General features: G+C 44.6%; 1 protein-coding gene across 2 annotated transcripts in view; it reads right to left on the reverse strand.

Moving 5' to 3' along the window:
• LOC119161005 (Poly(ADP-ribose) glycohydrolase) overlaps nucleotides 1-20,899 on the reverse strand; it is a 122,011-nt gene that overhangs the window by 87,683 nt on the left and 13,429 nt on the right. For both annotated transcript variants that reach the window (XM_075880160.1, XM_037413307.2), the window contains exons 8-11: nucleotides 17,476-17,562; nucleotides 16,399-16,473; nucleotides 11,977-12,069; nucleotides 11,746-11,906 (exon numbers count right to left, since the gene is read on the reverse strand). In XM_075880160.1, the coding sequence (XP_075736275.1) occupies nucleotides 11,746-11,906; nucleotides 11,977-12,069; nucleotides 16,399-16,473; nucleotides 17,476-17,562 (416 nt within the window). The remainder of the gene's footprint in view (nucleotides 1-11,745; nucleotides 11,907-11,976; nucleotides 12,070-16,398; nucleotides 16,474-17,475; nucleotides 17,563-20,899) is intronic.

Here is a 20,899-nt window from a genome sequence, read left to right on the forward strand (position 1 = left end):
ACCGTCTTGAAGAAATGCGGAGCACCGTTACGCTGCTTGTTGTGCGGCGGGCGAGCATAGGGCGCTGAAGCAGCATGTGTCGCTAAGTCCTCAGCGGATTCATTTTGCTGGACCATGACAGGCTCCTGGTGATCTATATAGCCATCGGCTAGAAGTCTGCAGATCCGTTTAAGGTGGCTATGCCCAATAAAATATGAGAGCCGCACTGTTGTGATCCTCTCACTACGAACTCATGGCCGGTCACCTGAGTGGCTCGGAAGTTTTTGCCGGCTGAGCAACGTTGTGACCTGGCCCGGCACGAAGCGTGACATTTATCGCTATTTCGTGCCTGCCACAACTGACAAACGGTGGAACCAAGGGTTGGCAAGCCGCCCGGTCTTATGAAGAGATTGTCAGTGAGCGTCCGTGGCACATACTTGCTGAAAGATCCCCTTTTTGAAAAAACTCATCCGTGCCCACATCGCAGACTTGAAGCCCTTTGTCACGGTCTGATGAGCTCGCGCCAGCGCCCTGCGTCACTTCTTGTAAGCAGCAGGGCACACCCGGAACGGCGGACCGCATTTGACCCCGCACCGGTATAATCTGAGAAAGCGGTTACTTTTGTGATTTCGTGCCGAACAGAGGACTTTTCCGCAACCGAAGGCCCTCAGTTTACTGTCTAGCCTCAGTATGAGTTAGCTTCTTTACGGCCTGCTCTCGTAAAGAAGTCGACCTCGCCCAACTTGCTGCCAGTGTTTTTTTTTTTTTTTGTAAGTATTAATTTGTATTTTATGTTTTTATTTTCTTTTGGCCACATATTGAGTGTCATTTCGTGCTGTGTTTTACTTTTTCTACCGTGTTTACTTTGTCTAAAGGCGAAGAAAGTTGTCACCTTGAACACTGGAGCATATGCGTGGAGCATGGCCTCCGAGATTACGGGCACGCGGCTTGGTTCTCTCTGGCTGTCCCAATCGCCGCGCTCCCCAGCAAAACCAGCAAGTATCGCCCCATGTGCCCGGCAACCGCTAGGGGGCGCGTTTAATATGGGTTCCTCGAGGGGCGGATACCATGAAAGAAAGTAGAGCATGCGGGATTTCAGCGTGTGCATGTTTTTTTTTCTCACCTGTGAGCAAAAATTACCGACATATCTTCTGGCTGCACTGAAGGCAATTAATTTTTCTCTCTTACTGCTTTTATTTTGGTCCAATTGACGAATAAATGAATGGCAACTGCTGAATGGTTATTGTATAGATCATTGCGAGTAGGTATTATTTTGTCTGTGACAGAGGCATTCTAGCATTCCCCCTTTCTGGAGGCGCATATGTGGGTGAGAACTGGGCGAGTTATTGTCGTTGAATTATATTGCCCTCCTATCGTTAGAGATCACTTTACCATTTTATTGTGTACCAATATTTATCAGGTGGTCAACCGAATGCTACTCACGCTCTAGATAATTAAGACTGCTGATTGTGCCCCTTATTCATGTGATAAGTAATTTTGCCGGAAAATTGTGAAAGGCTACGATTAGCCGATCTACATTTACTTTCTACGTCCTTCACAGTGAAAGTGCTAGAGTTATCATCTTCTTATTTCGTCATCTGTATTTAATTATGTTTTGGTAGCACAATGACAATATCAGTATCGTGTTCTTTTACAGATATCTCTACTGCATCCAAATCAAAGGGTTGCACATACGGCTGAACAGCATCTTTCAGAAAACCAAGTATTTGTCAAGGTCGACTACTGGAGAAAACGCACAGTGTTTCATACAAGATACACAGAATTCTGAAAGCGTGTGGCGTTCTTCTTCAACAAGCAAAAGATCTCGATGCTCGTTCTTACATTCCCTAACATATCCACTGAACACCATAGAACTCACAGTGCGCATGGGTGACCATAAGTGACCAAAGCGCACCTCTTAACCGTGTAATGTGGTCGTCGCAGAGCCGGTGACGTTCAGTCTAGACGTAGTCTAGACCTCCTCCCTGTCTCGGCGCAGCGCAGGGTACTTGGAAAGAGAGAGAAACGAGAAAAAAGGAAGGCAGGGAGGTTAACCAGATGCTAGTATCCGGTATGCTACCCTATAGTTGGAAAGAGAAACTGGGGAAGAAACTGGGGAAGCTTTGTGGGCTAGTGCGAAGCGTTGTACGCTTTGAGAGCGCGGCTTTCGCGCCACACTTCACGGTGTGAGCACATTGCGAGAAGAGAGCAAGACAGTTGCTGATGCTGAGCGCTGAGTTTGATTGGCTCAGCGACCGTTTCTCTCCAGTGGGTGCTATTTCTTCGTAACGCGCTCATGCTACGCTGTTCACGTGATTACCTTGCGAGCATGCGTCGCTGCCATTCTGCATAGAAGAGAGAAAATTTTGGAGTGGAAGTCAAAACGAATGTTTGGTTCAATAGTAGCGATTTATTCATTAAGCTGCCGACTGGTTACGATTTATACAATTGATACTATGTCAATGCTGTAGTTTTTTCCTGCTATAGAAAGTGATGTCAGGTCTTGTTTCTTCCACTTAATTTCAGAAATATGTCATACTGCTGCGTGCCCTTCTGCACGTCAAATAGGAAAAAAAAAACTTGGGCACAAGACGTCAGCACGCACAGTGGTGGTGTCAACACCGCCGTCGCCGAATTCGCGAGTAGGTGCGACTATCAAATACTCCACATTTAATAAAAACTGACAGCCCAGTCCACAAGCTAAATCAAAATGCCGCATTCTGCGCTCACGGGTTACGCGCAAATAAATGGGTCACTTTCTTGTTTCTTCGTGGAATTACCCCTGATTTAGATTGTAACGCTGTTTAGAGAAATATTGAAGGCACACTGACGTAATCCCAGCTGCGATGCGTAGTGCGACGTGGTTTTCCTGCTTTTAGGAACAAAGCTCTTTATAGCATCACTTGGTCGGTCATCATTCTATTCAGCGTAGCCAGTATATCCACGGAGTGATTGATATGATGGGTAGGGCAAAGCGTTCGTGCATCTGATGCGTGCTGTAGTGTGATAGGAGTCGATCGACGCATAGACGAATGCACAGACTGACGGATGAACGGACGGACGCTTCGCCCCACAAATCATTTACTCCGTGGTTATGCTGTGATTTTTTTTACTTATTTCTCGCGCACCAAACAGTGCTTTGCGACTCGTTAAGAAGACCCACTGAATGTGCCTCATCTATAGGGGAGACCAGTTGTGGCGAGCACAGCTGGATGGCTGGCGTGCCAGCCTAAGAAGCGAAGTACGCTTCTAAGAAGCAATAAAACCATGTCGCGGCGCAACTATGATTACATTAGGAGGTATGCGAAAATTCTGGAAACAGCGTTAAAATGAAAAGCAGTGCTAGTTCAATAAGAGCCAGAAGAATCTATTCAATCGAGTGTAAAAAGTGATCCATAGACGTAGAACGTGGCACTCTTCTGACCTCGCTTGCGGATAGAGCAGCCATTTTTCTTTTCACCAGTGCCCCCCCCCCCCTTCTATACAGCACGCGAACTTCGAAGTATAGTTTTGAGCACATGTGGATCTCTTGTAGAGACGACGCAATTTTAACTGCTCTAATATGGGGGGTGCCAATCTACAGCAAAATAACCACCCCACTTTAAAATAAAATGCCCCAGCGTTCACTTTGCCTCTCTTACTCATTGACCCTACATTTATAAATGAACACAAAGTTATATAAAAGCACAAAATTTTTTTTTCTTGCCACATAGAAGCTTCGCTGACAGTGCAGCAGCCTTTTCAACCGAAACAAAAAGCGCCGCGGTGCGGAGAAAAGCGCGGGCCACGCCCACCTCTGGAAACCCGCCCTGTCCGTGTGAATGGGAGGGACAAAGAGAAACACGCCGCGCGCCCGCAATCTAGGAGGCCATGCGTGGAGAGAGGGACGAAAGACGCTTCGCGCCTTTGCTCGCGCTGGCGTCGGCGGTGTGTGTATGTGCGTGCTTCTGTGCATATGCATGTGCGTGGCGCTTCTGTGCATGGCCGTGAAGAGTGCGCGTCGTAGCTTCGTTCCTTCGACGTGGACACTACAGATGCTCAGGGCCCTGACCCAATGACGTCAGACGATCCGGCTGTGCTCTGCTCTTGGCCGTCGCTGAGAAGCCCTGCTGACTTTTCCACCATGACTCCTGCGCGAGGCCAGCTGACAGCAGCTATTTGCTGCCGGCCAATACCAGGGTCTTGGCAGCCAATTCCAGCTTGGCCTCCCTGATCACCACAGAGGCCCGACTTCCCAGCAAGGTTCCCCCGTTTTCCATCGAGAAATGTCGGCCTTCCGAACCCCCACCGAAGTGGCGTTCGTCGGACTCGCAGTTGAATCGTCATTATGAGCCAAGAGCCATCAGTGAGCCCCTTCCGTGACTCCGACCTCGCACACGGGCATCACACCCAGCAGACATTGTCCCGCGCTTCCGCCCCTCCGCACGGTGGACGTTATCCCACCTTAGAACCACGAACACTAGCCCTACTTCCCTGTGCTCCCTTTCACAAACATTTTTATAGTGTCATGTGTTTATTTTCTTATTTATGTTTTCTCCTTTATCATCAATTTCTTAGTGGCAGTTTACAGGGCTGAACTGAGGTTAGCTGTTGCTCATAGCAGTGTCATTTTAACTGCATTGGGTGACATCTGGCTGCCTTTGCAGACCAGTAAAGGGCAAACTTGAGAGAGGATGTGGGAGTCGAGGCTAGCCCGCCACCTTTGCGCGGGATTTGTCGCCTCTTTTTGCTGTTCTAATGTCTCGACATGACTCCCCTCTTCCGCTGTCTGCCGCGCTGGGGGAGCAAGGAGCGACGTTTAACACCTCTCACCCGGTAGCGGACGTCGACTGTGGCACCGCACACAAAGTTTTGGGACGTTTTGCGCACGTGCGTTGGGAGTGAGAGAGAGATTTCTCAGGGATGACTGAGGGTGAGCACGCATCTCTTTTCCGTCTGTCGACTCCTATTGTTTGGGGCTCGCTGGACTTTGCCAACGGCGCTTTGCACCCGTGCCGAACGCTCACCTTTTGTTGCCCCTTTGTGAACGCTAGGCCGAAGAGTGGTGCGGTGTCCTAGTGCATGGCCAGGCTACGCCGACCCGCATCTCTCCGAAGCTAATGCGAGTACATTTGCCCTCGCTTGAACAACCGGGCCTTTGTGCCGGTGTCTCCGTGAATCACTTTTACCATGGAGACGTGCTCGCAGCCCCCTGTGTAGTACTTCTCACCTGTGGCATGGATAAGCCCATTTGCTTTCCCGCCGCGCTTTGCAACGGGCTCTGTACTGCATTCTTGGTGTTGCCCCAGACAATAAAGTGTTGCGACCTAGAGCAGTATCCTGTTCTCGCCACGGCGACGGTCAACGCGTGCCCTGGGGCTCACTAAGACCGGACCCACGCTAGTGGCCGTATTCCTTCGGGATTTGTGTACACTACAGCCTTCAGGTAGTATATGAGGAACTATTGATCAGCTGCCAGCTCATAAAAATGATTACATGCTTCATGATGCCGACTCTTCACGAACACTATGCTGTGCCCAACAGCCCTCAAACATTTCGATTCCGCCTTTCAGCTGCTCACACTTAGGGGAGAAGTCTTTGGACATCTACCACATAGTGTGGGCCTGCCCGTGGAACCCTGCTCTACCCCCTATCCCCAACTCTACCCGGGATGAGTGGAAGGCGACCCTGCTTTGCTGCTTTAACCTTCAGGCCCAAAAAACCTTGGTTCGATGAGCCGAGGCAGCAGCCAACGCCAATGAGGTCCCATACTAGGGACCCCACCTACTAGTTGTGGGCACCATCCATCTAATAGGCAGTCGCTGGATACCTTCTTTGTTTGTTTGTTTTTCCACCACCCATGGCTGCTAGCATAGCTGAATAAACACTGGTGCACACCGGCGACTAGCTGCGGTCTTGCGACCATTTGCGACTGATGACCAAGAAGCGACTGGTGTCCACACCGGCAGAGGCTGCATGCGAGCGACAGGAAGTTGCAAACCCGGAAAGTCACATCCAGATCTCATTATCAGTGAGAATTCTGGAGACCGGCGCCGATCAGCTGATCGCCGCTACTTGAGCGAGCAGAGCGAACCGAGCACGCCACATTTATTGTTTTCGTCCATTCTTGCACAGCGTTCCCAGCAGCATCAAGGAGTTCAAATCAAACGAAGAACAAGAAATTGTCATGGCACTGACGCGCTATGCCATGGTGTTAGTACTGTCAGCACAGAAGTGCCCAAAGAAAAAAAGCCGGTGGTGGGTGTGACCGTCCCTTCGCTCGCGAGAGTTGGCCGGCCATGCAAGCCACCTATCTCCCAAGCTGCGCTGAGACGACGAGGAGTATTTCCGAGAATGGTACGTATTCAGAACGAATCCTTGAATATAAGGGGGCAGACTGGTCTTAGACATTTTTTGTTTATTTCTTTTGTGATCTTGATCAAACTGCACAGGATTATGCAGTTTTTTTCTGCTGATTTCAAATATTTCATCAGTTTTCCTGTAACTCAACTTGTTCCTGAGATAACTTTATTTATTTATTTATTTTCCAAATACTGTTAGCCTTTCGGCTGTTACAGGGGTGGGACATACTCAGAATGACAAACATCAATACATTGAAATCATACAGCAATTTAAACAGCAACACTTGAACTTAGAAATGTTACATGACATACATTGGAAACACCGGCATTGAGGCTGAAGGAAAAACAGTGCAGTCGTAGTAAGCATACAAATAAATTGCAATAAATTAACATAGTAGACCATGCTTACAGAAAAATATCTCTGAGCCTTTCCTCAAAATTTTCCAGTGAACCACAATGAACCAGTGGTAATGGCAAAGCATTCCACTGACTAATTGTTTTTGGAAGAAATGAATTCGCATATACATTGACACGCTGTTGTGGCACTTCGTATGTGTAATCGTTTACACTTCTTAGGTTTCTTCCACGGCGTGGCATTAAGTATCTTGTTGTGTTTATGTTTAATTTATTTTTTGACAATAAAAACAAGAACTTCATCCTTGCCAATTGCCGTCGTTCCGCTAAAGTGGGCAGTTGAAGAGAGCGAAGCATTTCTGTTTCTGACTCAGTCGAGGAGTACTTTGTTCACCCCCTATTGTTTGAGGCTGCCATAGAAAAAAGTGCTTAATTAAAAAGTGATATTTAAAATGTTCCAACATAGACTAATGACTACGGAGTGGAAGTATGCAAGAGTTTTTTTTTTAGGCTTTTCTTGGTTATTTTATAGCAAAATGAACTATCCATTTTTAAAAGCAGTTGGAATTGTATTACAACTTTGATGAGTAATTAATTTAAAAGACTTGCACTCTCAATTCTGCTCCCATACTTGCGTTCTATACACATACAGGTTTCATCTCCCACATACAGGTTTCCATTGCAAAAAGAATTATCATTTTACCTGCATAGCTGCAAAGATATTGAGGCCTCAAAATTGAACAGTCGTAAATTTACTCTTTTGAGAAAAATGGAAAAAACTGAAAACACACAGCTTCTTCAAAAAGCAACAATCATAGTGCGCATGTTTTGAAATCCTCATAAAGGTGCTCATAAATTCGTAGCAGAGCTTCTAACACAGGTGCCCGCCAATCATAAAGAAGCCTCGAAGTCTGTTCCCCATTTTTTTTGCAGGTCCTACATGTTAACAGCACCAAGAATCTGGACAGTTAGAATGAAATTACAAAAAATACCACTTCCTGGAGTGTGAAAATTTGCAGAGAAATAGAAAAAAACTTGCAGAAACCAATTATGTCAATTTTAAAAAATGAATTTTTTGTCACTTTTTGGTCCCGAAGACCAGTCTGCCCCCTTAACTTGCTACAGCCTACAATGCAGCACAAACACGTCTCGAACGCGGTGTCTTTAGTCGGTGCCAGGCATGAAGCACAACCGTATTCCAAACGCGCTATATTGAAGACGGTGACAAGTCAAGTTCAAGACAAAAAACGATTCTGGTTACGGGAGAAAGATAGTGCACAATCCTTTTTCTCTTTATTTTGATGGTGTTTAGCTTTTTGCGAATGCCGCCGCATAATTTCTACACTTTACTCAAGCTGCTCCGCCCCACCATCTCCAAGCCAAGTACTCTGTGGTGGCCATGGTGCCACAAACCCAGAGGAACGCACTCGTTTTGTATCTGGCGGCAGAAGGCACACAATTAAAAAAAAAACAAAAAACTGGGCATCCTGATTAGTTTCAGTAGCTTTGCGACTGCAGTTGCGCGACTGGAAAATCGGTCAGAAAGTGACTAGCCAAAGCAGTCGCTTTGCGACCACTCACGACTGTTAGCAACCAGTCCCAAATGGTCGTGCGACCACTGCTAGTTGCCAGTGTGCACCAACTTTAACACTTCCATGTTTAAATGCACATATAAACTCAATAAAGTGGACGGGAGTATGAACGCTGCTGTGGCTTGGTGCAATGAATGCTTTATGCAAAAATTGTAGGTCTGGTCCCTGCCAGCGGAGAGTTTAGCTTTTCGTCCACTTTAACATTTCCCTCACTAATACAAATGACATCCCCTAAACTCTCCTTGGTTTCTCGCCTATTATACTTATAATTTACACCGTGTACTGTCGAGCCCGCTTATAACAAACCTGAGGCTGACGTGGCATCCGTTTGCTGTATCCCGAAGTTCGTAGTAAATGAAACACAGCTTCAAAAAAGTTGCGAGTGAAAACACAAACTTTTTTTGCCCAAAAAAAGTCTGTGACACATGCGTTTCGAAGAGCAGAAGCATTAAGAGCAGTCTCGAGTTTATTTCAAATGGCAGCATGCCCGTTCGCCGAGGCCCGTGGCATAAGCTGCATGAGGAACTGGCTCCAAAATTTCGTTGTCCTCGCAATCCGATTCCTCCAAATTGCTCTTGCCATGTACTTCAATCACAATGCCCAAATCCGTGCACGGTTCTACGGTATCGGCATCATCATCGGCCGTAATGAAACCATCGCAACAGAACAGACTTCCCACCCGCTCTACCATGTCAGAGTCGATGGCGCGCTGCCACAAATTGCCGCCGCAGTAGTTCTGTTCAGAAGCTTCAGGCTCAGCATTGGGCCCGATGTCGATGACGAAGTCGGCCTCGCGAAAACAGTTTCGCGTGCATGTAGCCATCACCGCCGCCCACGAAATATTCACCATCTCCACAGCTGAATACCGAAACGCCCGAAGCGGTAAGTTGGCTGCCAGATGATCAACAGCTACGAGCAAGCACTCCGCAACACGGCACCTAACGCACGGATTACGCTCAAGCCAAGCGGTCACATTTCCGACGTTTTGTTGAGCAGCAGGGAAAAGCATGCAAGTCCTCCCATCTGCCATCGTGACCACACATGCACGCCAAGAGCGAGCAAGACGTGCACACGCGACGCATATACAAGAACGCGTGGAACAGCTCTGGGCCCGTTTCTAGTTAGAAAACGAAACTGATTCGAGCCAGCGTGGCTGGCATTGCACAGCCGTGGAGACGGGCGAAGGGGTTGTGATCAAGAGAGGAGAGCAGATTTGCAAGAGAAAGGCAAGGAGTTGCGATAGAGTGAAGAGAGGGGAGGATACGGCGGGAGGGCAAGCTTGAAACCAAAACACACGGGAAACAGGCAAGTGGGGTAGCTTACTTGAAAGGTCCGCGAAACGCGCAACTCGCGCGTAGAATAACTTGGAAAAGAGTGCCTGCGCGTGCAGAAGTCAAAGCACAGCGGCCTGGATCAGCCCGCGCAGCGGTGTTGAAAGAATCGGCGGCCATGGTCAAAAAATTGTTTTGTTGCGCCGGCGGGTTTGCGCAGCCTCACCGACTTCGATATTTCGCGATTCGTTTCGCACAAATGAACAGCCGTTTTCCCGCTTCTGCACGCATGTTCGTTCTAAACGAAAATTCGATTTAAGTGGGGCCGTTATATGTGGACTCGACTGTATGTGACACAGCGAAGCAAGAAGCATTTATGCGATGTGGTATCATTGACACAATGTTAATATTGTCTTGCAGCCTCGAATAGCTCATAAGAGGAAAAGTGTGTGCAGGTTTTCGCTCGAGTTTTCCAGTGTTCTTTTGACATACATCAATACAGAACTTGGTAGAACCACTCATGAGTGCGTGACTTTGTGCATCTATGTCTTGTTTCCAATGCCCAAACATAGTGAGAGGCCTCTTAGAGGTACTCTGAGATGGCATTTCCAACTCTCTATATTTTTTTTGCATTAAATGAGTACTAGACTTCGAAACTTATAAAAGATACTGAAAAGCCACAGTGTGTTCTAAGAGACGCACTCCTGAGAAATGAAACGAATTCACACAAAAGCTATACACAATACAGCAAAGGCTTGTTTTTGAACTAAGTTAATTCGAACTTACGGCTAATTATAACTCACCCCTTGGTCCCAGCAAAGCCCTGCATATTTCTATAGGGTAAAACTCCCAATAAAACGAATGCATCAGTGTCCGTAACTGTTAACTCAAACTGAGAGCCCCCGATTTTTATCCCATTTTCGCAGAATTCGGTGACCCAAGTGGTCACAATGGGTTACTGAACAAAATCAACCTAAATTTACTACAGATGTTCAACAACAAAAAAGCAGCAAGAATATTCAGTTAGTTTGAGCGAATGAGACGAGCGAGTAGGGCGCGGGCCACACGGTTTGATGTACGAATCCTTGTTTATTTTAACATGTTCATGGTGATTTAGGTATAACATTTTAAGCCTTTCTCGATGGCGTCGTATCTATAGAGGTTCAAGGTTCGTGTCTTGTAGTGAACCACTTACGGATGTGTGACAATGATAGGAATTGAAAATGAATCTAATTTTCGTTGTATGCTCTCGATTTCACTTGTGGTTGACTGGGTGTAGGATCCCCAGACAGCACCAGTAGTAGCATATTCTAACAGTTGCCTAATGTATGCCTTTGGAAGTTCACATACATCGCAAATTTCGCCAGACTCTCCTTTAATACTTTCTTTGTATCACTACTACTTTCTTAGTAGTGATATCTTCCACTGAAAAAAAAAAGTAAAGAATGAATAGATAAATGAAAATAAAAAAATTAAGCAACACATTGCAATATTACTGAAAAAAAAAAATGTGTTGAATGTGAAGTTTCACACTCCTTTCTTGACTTTCCCTCCAAACACCTTTCATCTACCAGCCCTGCCGTAAAGTCTTAAAGTGCCTACATATGCATGATGTGGTTCAAATTGCACTCAGCGATGCATGGATATTAAAGGATTTTTGCTTCCCTGAAAAGTGGCACACACCCACTGCAATATATCCCGTGTAGCCAAGTTGGACCAACTTTTGAACCCAGTTACATCAGCAAGATAACCCTATGCGGAGCCTATTTGAGCCTGAACCACCCAGTGACCCAAACAGGGCTCAATGAGATCAGATACGCATGAACAGATGAACTGCACTCGCGTATTCAAACACGACATCCTTTTGCATGCCAGTATAACAACTGGTACAGGCAATGTCTCTTAATAACCCCATGATGTCACAACGAATCTGGTTTCTGAAAATAATGTGGGCCCTGATCTACTGGTTCGAGTCCAAATTATGCCAATATAACCCGAACTGAAAACAGTGGGAAAAAAAGTATGCCCGTTACTTATCCCTAAATTGTCCTGTTTGAATTCACAAGTACCGTCCAGCAAACCAGGTGAACTTCTCAAACAGAGCTCATCATATTAAAATGCAATGTCATTAGCGTTCCTTTGGCTTCCCCACTAGGGCAAAACAAGCAGTCACAAGTTGTCACAACATCACAAATTCATTATGCTTACCTAGTGAAATTGATGTCGGGGTAATTAACGTACTCCGAGTTGCCTTTAAATGTATTTCTTCTTGGAAACGTGCACAAGAATGCATTTGCCAAAAGGCAACCAACTTGCAGTTGACTCATCGACAGCAACTGCTCGTCACCCTGTCTGAGAAGGGGAATTGGCTGGAAAAATGGACGCAAGAAATTGGGATTGTCAGCACTAGCAACACAAATGGTGCGAGGGTAATCTTACATGAGTAATTAGTGCTGGAAGGCGAAGAGCTAAGGCAATTATTTTGGGCAGCAGCACATTGAAGAAACTCTCGGACTCTCTGGGATCTAGTTCCTGGGAAAAAACAATAAATACCATAACAATTTATGGCAGCCATAAGCAGCCATGATAATGGCATATGGCAAAACAAACACACAAGAAAGGAAAAGACATGGCAAGCACAGTCACTCAATAAGAAGAATGTGGCATACATATATAAAGAAAGCATCAAAACAAGAACTAAAGAAACAAAAAAGAAAAAGTTTGTAAATGCTGACATCTCATGCAATTCTCCTGCCATATTTCAAAATTTCCTCAAGCACATCCTTGAGCACAACACCAAAATAACTAAATTTACATTATTGGGTGGCATCGACAATGATTCCAGTAAATCTAAACAGCATCTGAAACCGTCCTGCCTTACAGTTCAAAACGTTTATGCCAAGAACATGGCGCTGATTGATATCAAGGCCAAGGGTAACAAAATTTTATTTTGCCTGAATTGATTGATATAGTAATAATTTCTAGCATTTCATGTTCTAAAACCTCAATATGATTATCAGGCAATTTGTAGGGATGGGCCTGGGAAATTTTATACCACCTGGGATTTTTTTTACTGTACACTTAAATTTAAGTACACAAGCCACTACCATTTCCGCTCCATTGAAATACAACCGCAACGGCAGGGACAGAACCCGCGACTTTCAGCTCAGCCCCTGATTCAGCTTTGTGTACAGTTGCCGAGTACTACAACCCCCACCTCAGCAGCGACTGAACTTGTTAAAAATAAGTATAATATGCGATAGAAAGAATTTTGGAAAAGCTCCAAGGCTAGTAAACGTCCACCCTTCTTTCATTAACGAAACCGAAAGAAAGCGGTAGGACCATGGTTAGAATTGGTTGTGCGGCAGTTAGTTTGATTTTATTTACTTTGTGTTGTAAGCTTGGGGAGGCATGTCAACCGTTGGCAAGCAGCATTGCTTTAATGGCACTTGGTAGAAGCGTGTCCGACCGGATTTGCCGTGATAACGCAGACAGTATGGCGCCAGTATGGTACCCCGCGTAGTTCAGCAGTGCCAGAGACTGCCGAGCATTTCGAGTTCCTGCAAACAAAGGAAAAAGAAACCGACCCCCGCGTGTGCAACAAAAGGGGTGCGACTGATAACACCATTGTGACCTCCTAATTACCTCAAGGCACTTTCAATGGGCCTCTTCCAAGACCCATCGCGGCGCGGTGACTCCTCACATCAGTGGAGCTGCGGTCCAGCCACATGCTGTGTTCACGCACGCTGTTTCAAGGCAGCGCATGTCGCGAAAACCCAGAGATAGCCGAAAACCTTTTGTCCCAGTCCGGCTTAGCTGGCATGTCTTCAACTTAGTGGCATGTCTTCAACTTCTCTGCCTTAATCCTTGCAAATGAGCTCATAAATGGAGCCACGAGCAGTCAGCGAGCAGTTCCTCTCACAGCGCACAGGCGGATCATCCCCGTCATCTAGAAGTTGACAAGTTACAAGGAAGCCATCCTATGACCACATTTCCCAGTACGTGTAGCTCAGTCTAGATAATTGTGCACCACGGAGCTTGCCCATGCCTCTATGACACTTTCTAGTTTTGTTTTATTTATATTTTGGTCGTGTTATTTGGGGAGAGGGCATGAGCCCGCACGCGCATGAAGGCAGCATCCTTGTGGCAGGGTTTTGATTGACCAAATGTCCTGTTTGTCACCTGTTTGTCCTATCAAAGGACAAACAGGCGACGATTTGCCGAGAGTTGTGTAAGCGCGGAGCACCGAGGAAATAAGAAGAGGCCCCGGAGCTCTGCCAGCAATTCTGAACCAGGCTTGAGGTGTTAGGCACCGTCGGCTCCATAGAATCCCGTACAGTTGCCCTGCAGAAGTTGGTTAATTTCCTGTTTTTCATTTCTTTTTTTGTAACTTTGATGTTCGTACTTATGTAACTTTTGTACAATCTGTAAAAACAAGTTTTTCTCAGCCTACTAGAACTTCTCCAGTGTGTCTGCTTTATCTTCAAGCGATCAGCAAATCAATCGCCGCTATTTGCATAGCGGCAGAATGTTTCTTCTTCCACTTTGCTATACCATCTTGGGTGGTGCGTCTCGGGCACCGAGTGGCGAGAGTTGGTTCCTAAATCGCAAAGAAACTGAATCTTACTAAAGCATGTAAGCAGATGACACGTACAACTCATTAGATGTGATGCACATTGCGGTGTACAGTTACCGAGATTTTTCAGTGCGCCATGGGAGCTGTCCAACTTGCACAGACACAGGAGATCCACACCCCAGGGCCACATATACACGTTATTTACAAGCTGTACACACAATGCGGTTCACTGGCAACGTGTGATAACAACACATAGTGTCATGCAATGAAGCTAAATGCCAAGTCAGATAAATGTACATTTGCCACAACCGCTACTCTGGGAAAGAGCAATGCAACAAGAGCTACTATGCCTGCAGGTGCCTCCTCATTCACCTTATTTAGGGTAGCTGGCTAGCCCAACTCGACAAAGCCTTCTTTCTCAGTTTATACTGAATATACACACATGCGTCAACAGCTGTAGCAGATTGTCCACATTCATACCAGAGGTGTGCCATTAATTAAAAGCCTACCTTTATAAACCTCTGCATCTAGTCTGGCCGCTACATAGGCTGCTACGTCTATGCACACTGCGAAAAGTAAGCTTCATAAAAGTGATAAGTTGTACATTGTGTTACCAAAGACCTCCCAAAAGAAACTAATTACTAATTAGGATTTCTTGCACTGCCGAAGTCTCTATGACAGCACCAGCACACCATAGGACAGGCTTTTTGTAGCCATTCCTCTTCTAATAGACCTTTTTCAAGCAATCCCAAAATGCCCTGTGGGCGGAAAAGTGTGTACACCAAGCAAGCCGACTGTTCTATCGGTCATTCGTCACTCACTGCGCCGTGAGAGTGCAAAACACAAAGAACGCGATGCCGCTTACTGACTGCTGTTAAAACCTAAATACTACACATGTCCGAAGGTGCCTGGATGTATCGCTATGTATGAAATGTGAAAAGAGTAATGCATTTAGTCAGTGTATAGCAGTTTAAGGGGAGATGCTGCTCGAAGACACTTTTTTTCAATATTCACCCTAGAGCAATGAAACGAGCTGTTTATGGAACTTTTTACGCTGATTTCAAATATACAATCAGTTTTCTTGCAAGTTGCATACTTTTAGCTCTGCAACATGACAAATAGAAAACCTTAACCCTTTTGCCCCCCCCCTCTTTTCGTCCCTTAACTTTCATACCTTTTTACTGTTGATAGCTCATAATGCTTCAAATAAAGTGAAGAATGCAAATAACTATCTAGGAAACGCATACAAAATATGTATAGAGGTCAAAAATAACAAACGTGAAAAAGTCCAGATTCCTCCAACCCTATTTCTCATACGCGGAACGTTAAGGAGCACTAGAATCATTGTGCACACAGGCACACGAGCGGGTTTGTCACGTGGTATTTTTTGTATTTTGCGGGCATTTGTAATTAACAGAAAAATACTAATACCTAACAGATATAAAGTTCTAAACTGTCTAATCAGACGTTCGCAAACTGATATACAACTTTCTCAATGAAATTTTTTATCTATCTTCGTTTCTTAAAAAGTTCGTTGATTAAACATATCCAATAAACAATATTTGAGAACACTGAAAATTGTCTGACTAACTCCAGGCAATGGTGAGCAACATGCATTTGGTCGCGTCGTGATTATGTGTTCTGGCATATTTTAAAACTCTGGCTAAAGTTACATGGGACACCCTGTATAGTACCACGATGTTATGGTATGCAAGCTACAAAATTCGTGATAAACTGAAAGCAAGCAAGTCCTTGGAAGCACACGACTGACCAGTCGGCTTGTTCAGGAGCGCATCATGATATGATACATATGAAAGTAATGGAGGCATCAAGAGGGAACTTTGATCATGTCCAAGCTCAACTACAGCCTTTTCCTCTTACCATGCCAGAGGACACGGTTGTTGTATTGCTTATGGGTAAAAGCCAACTAGAAAATCTCACTCTGTCCAATTTTTTGTAAAGACAGTGCTCCTACACTGCTAGCGTATGGCTTAGCATGCTGCTGCTACTACGTGACAAAATTATACAGATGGAAATTGCCCCAATTAACAGGTGGCAATCACTGAATAATGTTAACATTGAAAAATTAAAAAGAAGTGCTTTAACTACTATTTTGGGCTATCATATAGCACTTCAAATTAACATTGTGCAGACTAAAGCTTCCCTTTAAAACTGAAATACTGTAAAGGCACAAGCTTGCTGTCGACGTGGTATATTCTCTCGTATCTGCCAAGTTGTAAATCAATCTGCAAAGCACCCTGCCATCAACCTCAATGCCGCAGTACCTCGTTAAAGAACTTGTGAAGGCACTTGAAGTTCCAAATGGGAGAAATCCGTCCATTGTACTGGCGAATGGCTTTCTGAAGGTAGAAAAACGCAACACTCCATGAGCACAGAAACTTATGACACTAAAAAAAGGACTGGCAGAATTTTCTATTTAAAACTGTGACAAAATGATGCACAAGGGCGCCTGCTTAAATGTGCAAAGTGAACCTGTATACGTGGGAGAGCCATCTAGAGACACGCTTCGTAGGAATAAACTTATCTCTTACACCACTTCAAAAATTATGTTGTATGAATTGAAACCACTTGCAGTTCCCCTCGCATTTATGAGGCTTTGAAGGAACACAAAAGAGAAAAAAGAGATTTTTCAAATATTAGTAAAACACAATTTCACTGTCCCGAAAACACTACTCTTACCCCGAGACGAAGCTTGGTATGCGAGAAAATGCGCGAAAAAAAAATATATACATATGCTGGTGGAGACGCCACCTTGAGATTCCTGTACCAAATACCGTGATGTCATAGATTTCGACGCCGTCTACTCGGTCCCACGTGCTTCATAATCAGTGAAAATGAAGGACACTGTCATCTGTGGGTACCACAGGCCTTGAATACAAAGTTTCAGAAAGTTTCATCGAGCCTCTGTCGCAAAATATGAAAAAACAATTTCAAACTAGGGACGTCATGCGCAGAGATTTCGGCACAAAATTTAAAAAAGTAACTTCAACCTTGACTCTTTCCACTAATAATTAACTCATGATAGTAAAACTTGCGACATCACGGTTCTCAGAGTTCAGTTTATTCGTTTTGATCCATCTGAACACTTAACACGGTTGCAACATAGAAATTCAATCCGCCAGAAGCGGTTAGAACATAAAAACTGCCGAAAGGTGCATGCAACACGTGCTTGGTACTGGCGGGCAACCATAAAATACTAAACAGTTTAGCCATACGCAATAAACGTGTGCCGAGGCATTTGTTTATAATAGCAGTTAGATGTTCTGTCATTCTAAACTTGCTTTCTTTACAACTTTCATTCTAAACCTACATTTAAGAGCACGTATAAATTTGAAGCTTACCACAAGGCTGTAAGAGTCATTGATAGGCCCCAACAGTGTGTTTTCGATCAGCTCCCATCGGCTCCCAAGTTTTGTAATTCCATTGCTCTGTGATGGCAACAAAGCAAATGTAACCAGCAAAACAAAACAACTGACAGAAAAAGAATCAGAAGTTAAAGATAGTCACATTCAACTCGGGCATCTGTAAACACTGAAAGACTGGATCCTGAAAAAATCGTTTATCAATGTCACATACCCTCATTACTTCGAACAAATATAACAAAATGTGCAACAAGATTCGTTGATAACGCATGCTCGGAATGTGTGCTAAAAAGCTACAGTGTGAGAAGAGTATTTTTTTTTTGCCAACAAGATATTCTCTGTGCTCACAACATGTTGACAAACTATGACACCCCATTAAAAAGAGCTAAGTCACTATCAACATCACCAGACTGAAAGCCCCATTACTTCCTTCATTTGCTGTCAAATATCAGTCACACCCACTTCAGTGTTAATTTTCTTGTCATGAGGCATGGACACCGCCAGAGACCTTCTTTTGCGCAAGAAAAAGATCTGCTGGAAAATACTACACCATCAAGAATGCTAATATCCACTTGCACATGGCGCATTGTCCGGAAGAGGTCCTATATTACCTACCTTAAAGAGTATTGAGATGACGTTTCTTACACTTCCTTGAAAGCACCACTAACACCAAAATTTCAAACTTGAAATGTTTGTGTTGCTGTATTCTTTTGCATGCATAGACACCTATGACCGAGAATGAGTAGTAAACATAGCCTTGAACATATCGAGCGAAGGTTCTGCAAGTTAAAGATTATGTTGGCAATGGTGGCATAGTTTGCAAAAGAACCCAGCACCGTCGAGTGTCTGGATAGGCGGGTGCACACAAATGAGAAGGCTCACTGGTCACGTGCGTACTCATACACATCATTTTCCAAAAACTGATGCTCTCTCAATGGCGCACTTGTCTGCAATCAGCCATTATGACATGGATACATGATCTTTCATAGAGCTCATCTGTCATGTCACGTTACCATATTTCACTGTTGCCTTTCATTGTTTGGCACATAAATGACATTGTTGCCTGTAGCATTAGAAGTGTTACAAAGTTCGTAAAGGTTTCCAAAGGGAAAATTCCAGGATATTCAAGGGCTTTCCAGGACCTGTTTCAAGTCTTTCTAGGACTCAAAGCGGCATGCTAAGTTAGAATTCTTCCCTATAAAATTTTCAAAAGTGACCCAATTTCATTGCATTTATAATATATGAATATCGTAGTTATAAAAAAAGCGTAGTATTAATAACTTCTCGCACCCTCTCCATCGGGAGAGAGCACAATTTCACGTCTTAAAGTTACGTGCTGATGGCCTTCCACACACATCTGTAGCCAGTCCTTAAAGGGGCCATGCCACAATATTTGTGGCTTCAAACTTCACGCACCAAGATTAATTTATTCTCTCTATATAATTTGTTGCCTTTTTGATATGACACTTTTAAGTTCCTGTTTGTGGGGACTGAGTTGTGCAGTAACATAGCAGTATAGCTGACTTAGTCACGTTATCACAAAGCTTTGCACGCGACGTGCTGGATATTGTCAGCTCTCACACACATGTGCCACACAAGCACCTGCAAAACAAACTCGCCGCTACCTGCAGCCGCGATGCTTTACTGTTATGTACGGGACAGAAGTCCGTAAGTCACTCAGCTGACTACAGATCTGGTGTGACGTCACTAGAACTTTCTGTAGAGTTAGTCTGTGCTGGACGCGCTCGCGATCGGCCTCGATTAGGAGAATGAGCATTTAAGTACACTTGGGAAGTGACTTAAAATATATTCTTAAACCCACAAGGTGCTTGCTATAGCCTTGAAATTTGATGGCACCACTCCATCAAGAGTGCCGGCTTGTGCACAGTTGACACTCGCAGCACGTTGCTCAACAACCAAGACGTAACAACTGTGACAGTGGTTAATTTACACTCATCCTGCGGATACATGAGTGTTCTTTTCTAGCACCGTTCTTGGTTTGTTTTAGCAGTACGCTTCCAGTGTGGAGCTATGACAGTCGTTCATCAGCACTCATCCTGTGCGCTTTCTTTTCGTGCGTCCTTCGTGCCTGAGCGGCGCGTTGCATGTATGGGGTTGCTTAGCCTTCTTCGTGTGACATCTAATTTCTTGCCATCAAATTCACTGTTTCACCCTCGTCACAGACTAACTTTTTTTTTTCACATGCACTTTTGCAAAACGGGATCACGCCGCATTACTTCTTCAAAATTGGGGAGTTTGACAGGTTCACACACCTATGTACTACATTTAAGAGGTCGCAATGTCGATATGAGAGTGCACTGCACAAGTAATTCAAGGATTTTCAAGGATGGAAAAAATTTCAGGACTTTCAAGGGCCTTGAAAGTGCACTTTTAAAATTCAAGCGTTTTCAAGGATTTCAAGGACCTGTACGAACCCTGTGTTGTATTGCTAAGCACCTTCGTGAAGGTCTGGTAACCAGCATGGAGGAAGGAAAACGGTTAGGAGGGAGCATTAGGCAATGTGATAGAAAGAAAGAAAAATACAGTAGACTCGTTAAATGGAACCTGAAAGAAAGTGGAAAATGTGTTCCATTTAACAGGAGTTTTGTTCACCGAAAAATGAACAGGGGGGTGCGAAATACAAGTACTAAATCAGAAACAGTTGTTCTACTTAGGCAGCAATTCCATTTAACAGATTTCGGTTTACTGTGAGTCTACTGTGGTAGGTTAGGCATGCACACACTAAGCTTCGCTTGCCCCCATTTTCCTGTTCACATAATTTTTTACAATACAGCTCGGAAAAAAGTTGGCACAACGTAACCACATCATTCATCCCTATGACACATTTAGTGGCTGATGAAGCTTTCTATGATATTTTGCCTGTTGCGCAAGTATCCTTGACATCACAGACATACAACTTTCCGCCAGAGAAAGGTAGGAGGGAGAGGGCGAGGGGGCTGCACGCTACACAACTTTGAGCAGCCTTCAACATCAGGCTGCTTACACCAGTTGCATTTTAGGGAACATTACGAGGATTTTTTTTTGTTCTTTCAAAGGGGCTAACTTTTCAATCCTGAAATAGACGTATCACTGGTCATTGGGTGCTATATGGCCTAAACTAGACAGATGGTCCACCACTTGGCTTATATCGCAGGTACACAGTTTCATTCCTTACTCCATGGAAGGCCCTGGTTCGAAAAGCATGCGTTCAACCCACTGAATTTCGATGGCACTCCACAGCAGTGAGGTGCCAGTTGGTTGTACTTTTGGGTGAAAGTTTTAAAGTTGGAACAAAATTGGTCATAACTAATAAGATTAGCTATAATTATGTTTCCCTTTCGAGAATTTAGATTCAAATTTGTGATTGTCAGGTGCAGATGTACTTGCTAAAGCATAAAAGTCA

The sequence above is a fragment of the Rhipicephalus microplus genome, chromosome X, assembly GCF_043290135.1.
Source record: "Rhipicephalus microplus isolate Deutch F79 chromosome X, USDA_Rmic, whole genome shotgun sequence".
Taxonomy (NCBI): Eukaryota; Metazoa; Arthropoda; class Arachnida; order Ixodida; family Ixodidae; genus Rhipicephalus; species Rhipicephalus microplus.